This window comes from Tasmannia lanceolata, unplaced genomic scaffold, assembly GCF_043159265.1.
Source record: "Tasmannia lanceolata isolate RefF3 unplaced genomic scaffold, GAP_Taslan_0.1 ptg000013l, whole genome shotgun sequence".
Taxonomy (NCBI): domain Eukaryota; kingdom Viridiplantae; phylum Streptophyta; class Magnoliopsida; order Canellales; family Winteraceae; genus Tasmannia; species Tasmannia lanceolata.
Genome location: NW_027518690.1, coordinates 16,340,346 through 16,353,560, shown reverse-complemented (window position 1 = coordinate 16,353,560; position 13,215 = coordinate 16,340,346). Strand labels below are relative to the sequence as shown.

At 38.0% G+C, this 13,215-nt stretch overlaps 1 protein-coding gene across 1 annotated transcript; it reads left to right on the top strand.

Annotated features, from left to right (window-relative positions):
* The first annotated feature begins 738 nt into the window (after positions 1 to 738).
* On the top strand, positions 739 to 1,117 carry LOC143890863 (protein transport protein Sec61 subunit gamma). Its single transcript, XM_077395544.1, has 2 exons — positions 739 to 832; positions 1,002 to 1,117. Exons 1-2 carry the CDS (start codon positions 739 to 741, stop codon positions 1,115 to 1,117), a joined length of 210 nt encoding a protein of 69 aa, XP_077251659.1.
* Positions 1,118 to 13,215: the final 12,098 nt, after the last annotated feature.

Below are 13,215 nucleotides of genomic sequence, written 5' to 3'. Positions count from 1 at the left end.
TTTTGCCCAACTGAGAAAAAAAAATTAATGAATTTTTTTTAGAGGAATTCTAGACTGAAGGGAGCCCTTGCAAAAAAGAGGTGAAAGGCTCTCCCATTGGCTGCACATCCCCATCATGCATTAATAACTGCCGAAAAGTCAAACATGATGGTGATTTGCAGCCATTGGGGGAGCCCTTTCACCTCTTTTTTGCGAGGGTTCCCTTCAGTTTAGACTTCCTATTTTTTAAAAAAATTAAAATAACTAATTTATTTTTTCCCCGTTCGTGTTAAGGTAATAGAAATACGAATCGGATTAGGAATTTAGGATACGTATTTCGATAATCCAACGCAACGTTTGATATAGGTGGTGATAAATTCGAATTTAGGATACGTATTTCGATAATCCAACGCAACGTTTGATATAGGTGGTGATAAATTCGCACCCTCTGTGGGATAATTCGCACCACTGTAAAGGAGGGAATGTGGCAGACTTTAACGCCTAAAGTGGTGCAAACTATCCTACAGAGAAAGCGAATTTATCATCTCTCTTGATATAATGTCTCATACTGAGTCATCTAGTCAGAAAAATCAAAGGGAGTTTCTCTTAAATAAGTGAAAAAAGTAGGGAGTTTGTGGTAAATAGCGTCAAACTACTATAAAACGCGTCAACATAAGGCTTCTTTCTTTACATAGTCATACAATTCTCAAATTTCTCCTTCTCCTCTCAGATCTAGGGTTTCTTCTCCTCCTTCTGAAAATGGATGCCATAGATTCAGTGGTCGATCCTTTGAGAGAATTCGCCAAGGACAGCTACCGCCTCGTCAAGAGATGCCACAAACCAGATCGGAAAGGTAAAATTACAGTCCGATCGCTCTTTCTATCGATTATTCTTTTTTTTTTTGAATTTTTTGATCAAATCTTCGAAATATCATGTGGATCTTCGAAATTTAAAATCTCTCGTTAATCTTTTTATTTTTTTCCCTCCTCGATTTGGTTTTGAAATCGCTCAATACGGTGTAGAATTCACGAAAGTTGCGTTTCGTACTGCGATCGGGTTCGTTGTGATGGGATTTGTAGGGTTTTTCGTGAAGCTGATCTTTATTCCAATCAACAATATCATCGTAGGTTCTGTCTAGGTAAGGATCCCAAATAACCCTAACTTTTCTTTTCTTTTTTGAATGGACGATTACTTTTCTCATTCATTTGTTTTTAACTGTTGTTGAAATATTGGCATGCATGTGAGGAATTCTGTCATTATTTCATTTTTTTTTTTTTTAGTTCAAGGATGAGAATGTAGAAATATTACCACTATTGTAGCTGATTGGAAGATTTGGGTTATCACATGATTAGCAATTTTAATTGATAATCAAATTTTGAAGCTGTTTGGAATTTTATTTTATTTTATGAAATTGTTGAAATTAGCTGAATGCCTGTGCGGGATGCACGTGTTAAGATAGTATTTTTAGAATTAGTCTATAGAGTTCAATTATGGACGCATTAAAGCAAGGTTATTAGATACTGAAGGGAAACCCACATGCAAGTTTCCTTGCATGAATTAGTGGACCAATCGCTAATTGTGGTTGCTCCCTTTGGCATGAGCGAACCTGTTTTGGAATGGGTTAGGAATGAGGGGTAATATCCATTTATTGTAGCCTAGAAGGGACTCATGGCTAAATAATGGATGCAAAACTGAAATATTCTCCATTACGAATAGACGAAAACCATCGGCACAGTCTTGCAGAATTATAAGATAGTTAGAGGAGACATTATGCCTAGTTTTTAAAAGAAAAATAATGGTGGCAGAAGCATATGTTTGAACCACTTGTTTAATGATCTAAACCGTTTGGATGTTTGCGGCGATATGCATGTATTTGAGGTGATATGTTGCATGTATTTGAGGTGATATGTTATGGGATTTGAAAGGATGTTTATAATCAAACAAAGAAGTGAAGTAGACAACCAACAATCCTCAGATTTTGTGAGCATTTCCCAAGTTGACTTGTCCTAATCGACTACTGGAAAGTGAAATACTCAAGAGGGGGGTGAATTGATTTTAACACTAAATTAGCCCTTTTTAAAAAATTACCTATGAACCCTAATTGGAATTTTTCTTCACTTAATTAAATATTTGGTTAGTGCAAATATAATTGAAAGCAAAATGAAACGTCAAACCAAAAACAATAATGAAAGTGCAAGACAAGAAAGAACACACCGAGACTGGCGACTCTGCTGGGGATTACCTAACTTCATTACAATTCCAAAGAATAACTCATTTGAATCTATTTCAACTGGCTCATGAAAACTCTATCTCTTTTATGCTTGTTAGATTAGTTTGTATGCTTTATTTTCTCATCACATTTACTCAAACTTAATCTAACAAAACCTGAAGGCATCATAGATTGCGCGAACTTATTGCACACACTTACATCACTTTCATCTAAACCCCTGCATCTCACTGTGGACCCCGATCCTGAGGACGAGTGCGGCGAGGGACGCGAGGTCCCCACAGCAATCCTCTAAGATCTCCACAATGTGAAGGAGAGCTCTGCCAAGGAACTCTCGAAACGGATGCCACCCTCACAGCATAGCACGAGTGGCGATACAAAACGAATGAGATACATCCTGATCAGGAGCCAGGGCTCGAAACCGAGATGTACCTAAAAAGAACTCAGAGTCGCCATCCATGGATAGGCCATGGAACCCTAAAATCAAATCCTCTGTGCAATGGATAACCAGAAATATATATGGGTTCGTGCCTGGTTACGAATGGGGAAGGTCTGAGAGCACCCCCAATTCGCCCGAGTGCAAGCACTTGGTCTCTTATGCCATTTTCATTAATTCCAAAGAAGTTTGAGTAAAAATCATGTGAAATGGGAACAATCCTCAGGAATCGTCTACCTAAGCATGCATTTCCTGAGAATGGAGAAATAAACACGTAAAATGAAATGAAAAATGTGTCACCTAAGCAAAGCTAGGTTATGAGTGACATGCCTAATGGGTGTCTAAGTTTCTGGTGGACACGCACATGCAAGCTACAACCAAAGGTATAGTATCAGTACAAGAAAGTAAAAAAACATATCAAAACATGAGACACAAATCTATGCTATGTATGACGGGACAAGACAAGTCCTAACTCTAATGCAGGACTGGACTCGGACCAGAATGGCCATCCATCCTAGCTGCGCTACGTATCCCGGCCTCGGGAAGAATCGGAACCCACGTAGTTCGATGCCCTATTCTAAATTATGATGCCTAAGACATCTAGCCCTCTATCCTAGACTCGATCTAAAAGACCGAACCAGTTATTAAAGCTTCTTGTATGATTATTAAAATTCCAGTGAATTGTGGATTTTAGGACACCCTATATGCCCTAACTAATGCAAGTTGATTAGCCTTAGGCTAATGCAGGTGGTTCCTACAATCCTATGTGTAACTAGGCTGTGCAACCTAATGAAAACCACGGGCTGACTATATGCCTAGTCTAGCCATCGGTTCGACTAAATGTCTAACCGATCGACTCGAGGCCTCCTAACTCTAGGGACACTCACACGACAGGACATACCATATCAATACAAATCAAGACAAACTCCTAACTCTAGAACACAACCTAAACAGCTAGGACATACTCCTAACTCTAGAGGAAGATCTTTTTGAAAATGGTTTGAATATTTTTGTAACTTTGAAAGATTTAAAATTTTTATTTTTAAAGGTTTGGCTGGACTTGGGATGTGGATCCCAAGCTGCACTACGTACCTCGTGGAAGAGGATCAAGCCAACGTAGTTCGAAACGAACTCTCTAACTATCAAACACTTACGGCAAATCAACTATGCTCTAATAATACTATTATAAGAGCAAATGAGTCAAAGACTCTCTAATGACAGTAACTGAAGAATAAACGAGTCAAAGACTCCAATGACACCAACTAAAAGATAAATGAGTCAAAGATTCTCTAAAGGAAAAGAAACACGAGTCAAAGACTCCACTAACACCAACTAAAGGATAAATGAGTCAAAGACTCTCTAAAAGAGATGAAAACACGAGTCAAAGACTCCACTAACACCAACTAAAGGATATATGAGTCAAAGACTCTCTAAAGGAAAAGAAACACGAGTCAAAGACTCTACTAACACCAACTAAAGGATAAATGAGTCAAAGACTCTCTAAAAGAGATGAAAATACGAGTCAAAGACTCCACTGACAACAACTAAAGACAAATGAGTCAAAGACTCTCTAAAAGAGATGGAAACACGAGTCAAAGACTCCACTAACACCAATTAAAGGATAAACGAGTCAAAGACTCTCTAAAAGAGATGAAAACACGAGTCAAAGACTCCACTAACACCAACTAAAGGATATATGAGTCAAAGGCTCTCTAAAGGAAAAGAAATACGAGTCAAAGACTCCACTAACACCAACTAAAGGATAAATGAGTCAAAGACTCTCTAAAAGAGATGAAAATACGAGTCAAAGACTCCACTAACACCAACTAAAGGATATATGAGTCAAAGACTCTCTAAAGGAAAAGAAACACGAGTCAAAGACTCTACTAACACCAACTAAAGGCTAAATGAGTCAAAGACTCTCTAAAGGAAAAGAAACATGAGTCAAAGACTCTACTAACACCAACTAAAGGATAAATGAGTCAAAGACTCTCTAAAAGAGATGAAAACACGAGTCAAAGACTCTACTAACACCAACTAAAGGATATATGAGTCAAAGACTCTCTAAAGGAAAAGAAACACGAGTCAAAGACTCCACTAACACCAACTAAAGGATAAATGAGTCAAAGACTCTCTAAAAGAGATGAAAACACGAGTCAAATCAGATAATATAAGATTGAAAATCTGTGATCAAGATGAAATGAGATAGCATAAGATTGCTTTCAACGGATGGATCATGAATGACTAATCCTATGAGATCTTTGGAAATGAATGGGATTTACATCCTAACCCCAAAGGAAAAGTTTTTTAATCTTCGCACATTTTATCAGTGTTACCTGAAGGCATCAACCCTAACCATAATCTAGCGGAGTGGAGAGAGGATCTCGACTCATGACTTTGTTTGTGTACCTAGGACCGATCGTAGCCATTGGAAGATGGACTACGGCCTAATCTAGACACAAATGGGTAGGATATCCTAAACTAGGCTCACACACGTGATGCACATGTGTTCGTATACTACATGCATGTGTGGGTTAATCTAGGGGTAAGGCCAAGAGTTCCCTTAGCGCGAATCCATGTTCGATATACTGTACCAGTGTCCGGCGTATCAGTACGTGAACAAGAGATCCGTTTACGTACCATAAAGGTACTAGGCTAAGGGTGGAATGCTTCTCTAGCACAGAGGCACCAGGTGATGAAATCCCAGTCAACCATGCTAGATAACACTCCGGGTTCCTAAAATAGGACGTGTGTGCATGTGAGATGCAGGGGTTTAGATGCAAGTGATGTAAGTGTGTGCAATAAGTTCGCGCAATCTATGATGCCTTCAGGTTTTGTTAGATTAAGTTTGAGTAAATGTGATTTTATCAATGGATTTTATCAATTTTAATTTCGAATTTCGAATGTTGAAAATCACTTGGTAGTAATTAATTTCGAATTTTCAATGGATTGTATCAATTTTAAGCATATGAATGATTTTACAAGTGAAATTATTGCAAACGAATTCGAAATGAGTTGAAATTTCTACAGCAGCAAGATGGGAATGTATGTAGCTTAATAGATGAGTTTTGCAGATTTTTACATTAAATTCATATTTAATCTTGATTTAACAATTAAATGACCAGATTGCCAAATTAACACAGAAACTACAAGAAATAGACATATAAATTCTATGAAATTTCTACAGAAATAAGATATCAATAAAATGAGCATGCGGTGAGAATTTCATAAATTATAAAGACTATTTACTACCGATTTCGGATTTTACAATTTTCAGACCAGATTAAGAATTAACACTACATCCCATATGAAAATAGATCCAAATCACTCGAAAATTTTACAGTAACAAGAAATATGGAAGATAAGACTACTGTAAAAATTTTAAGAATTTTAAGGGTGATTTGATGTCAGTAACAAGTCTCACAAAATCTGATAATTTTCAAAGAAAGCATTAAATAATATACCAAATAAACTCCAAAAATCCTTAAAAATTCATGGTAAAATGAATCAGTACCATATTAATTTCCCACGAAATTGCATTAAATTTGGAATCTGTTTGGTATATAATTTAATTTTTCTTCGTCAAAAGATGTTTTTTTGAAGAGTTTTCTATTTTTAAAACACAATTTGCGGAAAAAATCAGAAAAATTCGGAAAAATACAGAAATATTTTGAGAAAAATGCACCTACCTGTGGTGAAGATCTTGCCGCCGCCGATCCGATCCGCCGTCTTTCGCTTTCTCTTAGAGGGAAGGATTGGGAGGTGATTGGGAGAGATAATGGAAGAAGAATATAGGGAAAGGGATTTGAGGGAGTGATTGGAAGAGATAATGGAAGAGAAAGAGATAATGGAAGGTAAATCTCCTTTTTTTCTCCTCTTTTTTATGGATGGGAAGGAAGATATATATAGGGAGAGAAAGAGAGAGAGAGAGATGTGTTGGTGGAGAGCTCATCATGTTGTCCCTCTTAGTGGAGAATCCATCATCATTCTTCTTAGTGGAGGGCCCATCATGTTTCTTAGTGGAGAATCCATCATCATTCTTCTTAGTGGAGGGCCCATCATGTTTCTTAGTGGAGAATCCATCATCATTCTTCTTAGTGGAGGGCCCATCATGTTTCTTAGTGGAGAATCCATCATCATTCTTCTTAGTGGAGGGCTCATCATGTTTCTTAGTGGAGAATCCATCATCATTCTTCTTAGTGGAGGGCCCATCATGTTTCTTAGTGGAGAATCCATCATTATTGTTCTTAGTGGAGGGCCCATCATGTTTCTTTAGTGGAGAATCCATCATTATTGTTCTTCATAAGAGGCCTCACAAGAGGCCCTACTGAGGCCCCACAATGTGGGCCCCACAACGCGGGCCCCACAACGTGGGCCCCACAATGTGGGCCCTCGGTTGATTCGAATTTTAAACAAATGTTCAATGCGGGCCCACCAAACGGGTCCAAATTCTCCCTCGCTTGGATTCTTATGAATAATCTCTCTCAACCTCTCACGGAAAAATGCGAAACATGGCGGAAATGATCGGATGGGGTTTCTCCCAAGCATAGCGAACTTGGGTCCGGTCAAAATGGGGTGTCTACAGATGCCCCTCTTTGGCAGAGCGTGTGTAACACGCGAATGGCAAAGCTGAACAGACGACACATTTTGACTGACCCGAAACCAAAACAAAGCAAATTTTTAGGTTTTCAGTTTTAAAACGATATTCACAAAGATAAAACTCTACTAACAATAGGGAGATAGTCTCTCACCGACTCTTAACTCGGCAACTAAGACATCTCAAAGAGATAGTCTCTCCCTAATACTCATGACTCGACTAATTAATAAAAAACGAACGAACGATTACAAAAACACAAACATTTTTTCTTTTTCTTTTTCTTTTATATATCAGGCTAAGCCAAAGTACACATAACAATTGCTCAAAGAGCACAAACCAAACAAACAAACCAATCACTTCAATTACTCAAAGAGCTTTCATTTTTTTTTTCTTAGAAACCACGTTGCAATTTGTCTAAGACAAGCACAAACTCAAACACTTAAAGAGTTTTTCCTTTTTAGAAACCTGCAAAAATAGGCCAAAGACCAATGTATTGAAACTCGTCCAAAACAAGTTCAAAACCAAACACTCAAAGAGTTTTTCCTTTTTAGAAACCTGCAAAAATAGGCCAAAGACCAATGTATTGAAACTCGTCCAAAACAAGTTCAAAACCAAACACTCAAAGAGTTTTTCCTTTTTAGAAACCTGCAAAAATAGGCCAAAGACCAATGTATTGAAACTCGTCCAAAACAAGTTCAAAACCAAACACTCAAAGAGTTTTTTTTCTTTTTAGAAACCTACAAAAATAGGCCAAAGACCAATGTATTGAAACTCGTCCAAAACAAGTTCAAAACCAAACACTCAAAGAGTTTTTTTTTTTTTTTTTTTTTAAATCATGCCGATCAGTCAAAGACTCGACCAATTATTAGGGTAATCGAATATTCAAGCTAAACTCAAACTTCTAATACCCGAGGCGAGACTAAGTCTCAAGCCCAGCGATAGTTATACAGATCATTGCTGAAAATAAATCTGTGTAACTATCCGAGTAACTCTGACTCCTCTCTTTCAAGGTAGCGAATCACTCCGGATCATGCGGTTCTGCTAAACAGTTCCACGTAAATCCAAATTCGTAGGTCCTGCTAAACAGTCCCCTACAAACCTCTTCGCAGATACACATGACTCCTAACACGTTAGGAAGCTGCACATTGCGGGACGATGATTAGGTAAGTCACCACTTGACATTACACTACTAATCATCTGGGTACTAAGTACCAGAGGCGAGACTAAGTCTCAAGCCTAGCGATAGTTATACAGATCATTACTGAAAATAAATCTGTTTAACTATCCGAGTAACTCTGACTCCTCTCTTTCAAGGTAGCGAATCACTCTGGATCACGCGGTTCTGCTAAACAGTTCCACATAAACCCAAATTCGTAGGTCCTGCTAAACAGTCCCCTACAAACCTCTTCGCAGATACACATGACTCCTAACTCGTTAAGAAGCTGCACATTGCGGAACGATGATTAGGTAAGTCACTACTTGACATTACACTACTAATCATCGGGGTACTAAATACCCGGGAGAAGGAAGAAAAGACCAATCCGTGTAACACAGGATCGGAAATATTTTCCTTATTAAAACATTTCAAAAAGACCAAACCGTGTAACACAGGTTCGATAATTTCCATCTCTATTAAAATCTTTCAAAAGGACCAAACCGTGTAACACAGGTTCGGTAATTTCTATCTCTGTTAAAAACTTTCAAAACGACCAAACTGTGTAACACAGGTTCGGTAATTTCAAACTCTGTTAAAATCTTTCAAAAAGACCAAACCGCGTAACGCAAGTTCGGTAATTTCAAACTCTGTTAAAATCTTTCAAAAGGAATGAAGAATTTACCATCTTTGATCAATTTCACTAATGGGCCAGTCATCTCTTACCAAGAATAACTAGGAGCGCATGATCTTTGCTGAAAGCAAAACTCAAATAGATTGATGAGATTTTCAGGTGCTGACTCTCTTTAACAGGTGAGAAGCATTTTGATGAGGTTTGAAGGATGCAGGAGTAGATTTTATACTCCGCTGGGAATTAAAGTTTCTGAAACTGACTCCAAAAGAAACAATTGGATCAAGGAATTCAACTCAAAGAGCATGTTCAAGCTTCTCTGCTTTCTATTTGCTAAGAATAGATATCCCAGTTATCATTGTGTAATATCTTTTATGACGTAAGTCATAAAAGATGCCCCTAGTATGATGTGCTTCCATGACAAAGTCTTAAGAAGGCAAAAGCAAGGTAAGTAGAAAAAATTTGAGTTTGCATGGGTTCTTTCTTTGGTATAGTGGTAAAACCATCTCCACAAAGGCTGAATGTAAGAATTCTTCATTTTGCTCAGTGCTTGAGGCTTTGATGTTTCAGGCAGGTCTGAATAACAAATCTCTTGCCCTTCTTTGATTCTTAAACCATGATCTACTTTGAATTTTCTTTTCACTTTGGAAGGTATACACCCATTCTCTCCAGTGCCAAACACTTTTGATTCTAAAAGAAAAACAATGATAAACCAGAAACAGACTTCTGATGACTCTTTCAAAGAAGACTTACAATATTCAAGGGACTTGACTAAATTTTGATTCACCCTTAGATAAAATGTGTTATTTTGTTATGGTAAGGTTAGCCACTCTTAGAGCACTCTCAAAAACTATGTCAAGATGACCTAATTTCCTCCATCGGGATCTCTGTCATGCTTGTTACCCCTTTCGGATTGCTCGGTCTTAATGCCCCTAGTTTAAAAAGGTGTCAAAATAAGTCTCGCTGACACTACTCGGATTTCAGGATTCTGCCCTGTGCAGAGGTGGCTTCTCCGTCTCCCTGATTTCTCTCTTCAAAAGAAGTCATAACTTTTGCTTTCCAAGCTTTCAGTCTGAAAGACCACTTATCTCAACTTTTGCTTGTACTCAAACTTGGGAATTCTACGTAACTGAGGAACTCCTTCTGCTTCTATTCAACTCAACTGTTCATGGGAAGTCTTTGCCCTTGACTGGATTACCTCTTCAAGTTTTCAATCCAGCAGACCACTACCCTGACTTTTTGCATAAGCTAACTCTTTTGGCTGTTAACTTAGCAAATGTATATCTCTAGGCCGCCCTTTCGGGTTTTCAACCTAGTGGGTCTTCAGACTCTCATTCTTTTCTTTCTGTTTTTCTTTTCATTCGCCTCGAACCTTTGCTTGTTTCACCAGAAGGACTTTCTAGGTGGGCTTGGGTTCGAAAGGGTTGAATACCTAAGGTTCTAAAGATTTGAACCGAATCTGGTCTAGCCAGACTACCTACGTACCCCAAAGATGGAGGATCAGATCCGCGTAGTTCGCTTTGGGATTTTTCAAAGAATGGTTTAGCATTTAGCTTCAAAATTTTCAAAGGGGATTTTATCCCAAGGTTTGACCGAACTTGAATTAATCAAGTTGCCTACGTACCCCTGAAGAGGTGGGGATCAGGTCCGACGTAGTTCGGGTGCATAAATGCCCCGGGTTTATAATGTGTTTGAAAAGAAGTTGTTTTAATTTTGCTTTTGGCCCAAAGGGTTTACAAATGGATTTTAAAACATTAGGATTTTGGCTATAAAAGCTCAAACGATCAAGGATGGCCTCCTGATGTATTTGATGTACAAGCCCTTTTGTTTAAGGTTCAAAGCCTTTGAAATTTTTTTTTTTGAGGAGTCTGGTGGTTTTCTGGCAAAACTTCAACCACTGTGCTCCACTCCCGTCTCAAAGATCTTGAATTTATGCTCAAGATTCCACAACTCTGTCTGAAAATCTTCTCTCAATATCTCATCAGCTCCACAGGATGCCTGACGCTTATCTCTTTAAAATTTTATTCCTCAACTGGATGTCTAAAGCAGATGAAGTCTTGCTTTGATCAACGACAGGGCATTCCCCTGGTTTATCCTTATAGGATCAAGCAAAACTACCTCAAACCCCTCTAAACAGGTTTATCAATTCTTTGCGCTCCTTAGGAGATAAAGTTTTTCCAATCCATCCATCCCGAGTTTCGGATTTCGATACCACTATCAATGGATTTGATTTCTTCTTTAAGTGGCTATGCTCGACGCTCTTCCTCTCGTTCGACCATCTTTCAGATCTCGAGGTGAATTTCGTCTGCATTCTCATCCGAGAAGGGGGTCTTTAGTTGTTTAAACATTAGATCTAAGAGTGAATCATAGAGTATCAAAGATACGAAATCAACAATTTTATTGAATTGAAGACTGTAAGTACATTGATGATTTTTGACACACCTCAATGGGCTCTTCAACAGTTCTGATAGAAAACAGAATACTGACTCTGTATAAGAAAGATTGACAGACATGACTTCATTTTTTTTTTTTTTAACATCTACGTAACTGAACTTTTTCAACTTAGAGAGAAGAAAGTTGATGTACACTCAATGAAAGACAAATCTAAAGATACAGGACACTTCTTCAAAGGTAGTGAACTGACACTGAAAGCTTATAGGTGATACACCTTTCCTCATGATAATGATAACTATAAAGTTCAATCCCGGAGTAGAAATCACAGAAAAGGCAACAAAAGGCTTATGTTGACAATGTGGGTAAAACAATAGACTGCCTGGATCAAGTATGATTAGAAATAGTCAGTCTTTAGAAAAAATGGTCTTTCGCTAAACATAGACTCTTGACTTGGAAGCACACACACTAGATCAATAGTCATGGGATAAAGATTCTGAACAAACAGAGAAAAGAGTAATCTTGAAATACACCAAAGGGTATTTTATTCTAAAAATCAAAGAAATATTGTCTATGAATGTCAAAGCGAAATAGACAGTGATATTATGACCTACATCAACAGGGTTTCAATGAATTCTCAATCCACACCTTGAAGTCTCATTTGAGTATAACTGCTCTTCTTTTTGGGAATGAAAGAGTCAGGAACGATAAACATCCATAATCAAAATAAATTTCGATCTCAGCAATGATCATGCACTCAAAGAATACAGGTAAGATCAAACTTTTCCATTAATGATTTCGATATGATCCAAGGGTAAAAGATATATGATAGGTAAACATGGATCAAAAAATCAATGGCTCAGATAATAGACCATGGCCATAAGAATGACAAAAGTAGGGTCAAAGACCAGATCTAAAATCTGAATGATGGATATCAACAACTGTACGATCAATATGAGATGAAATGATAGACCATGGTCATAAGGACAGCAAACGAGCTATCGGCCAGATCTCAAGACAAACAGGTTGACAAATAAGGATCTAATCCTACTAAATGATGTATACATGAGAATCAAGACAAGGCAGACTGACTCCAAAGGATAGCAATCATGCTTAACATACTTTTGGATAAAATCCAGCAGCATAACGGCTATACGAGGAGGTCAAGGTCCAGACTAAGTAAACTGACTCTAAAGAGTAGCCGTCATGCTCAAAATGTTCTGGATAAAATCCGGCAGCATAACGACTATACAAGGGATCACCCTAGCTCAATCGAAAGGTATGAATAACGGTTACTAGAGAAGGGTGATCAACAGATGGACTAACCAAAGGTGAGAATATACAACAATGGGTCAAACCCTATAATCAACAGATCAAGGGCTAAACTCGGCCAAGGTAATGACGGTCAAAATCCACTGACTAGATCTAGATCTAAATTCGGAATGGATATAACCGACTGAAAGGAATAAGGAATCTCTGACTAAGAGGAGAACCATAATATACATAATCAGTATATATAAGTAAATACACATACACACAAATCCTAACCAGGGGCACCAGCCCTAATTCTAATCTAACGGAGTCAAGGAAGTCTCGACTCAAGACAGACTGGTGAGTGTACTAGGACAGTGTTGTAGCAATGTAAAAATGAGCTACCCTAGTCTACAAATGGGGCAAAGCTCCTCTAGGCTCCACATGTGTAAGCAACAGATGTTCGACCCTATATGAATGCAATATACACACGGGTACTCCCTAGTTGGGCTTCACTAGGTCAGTAAGTATATATATAATATATATAAAA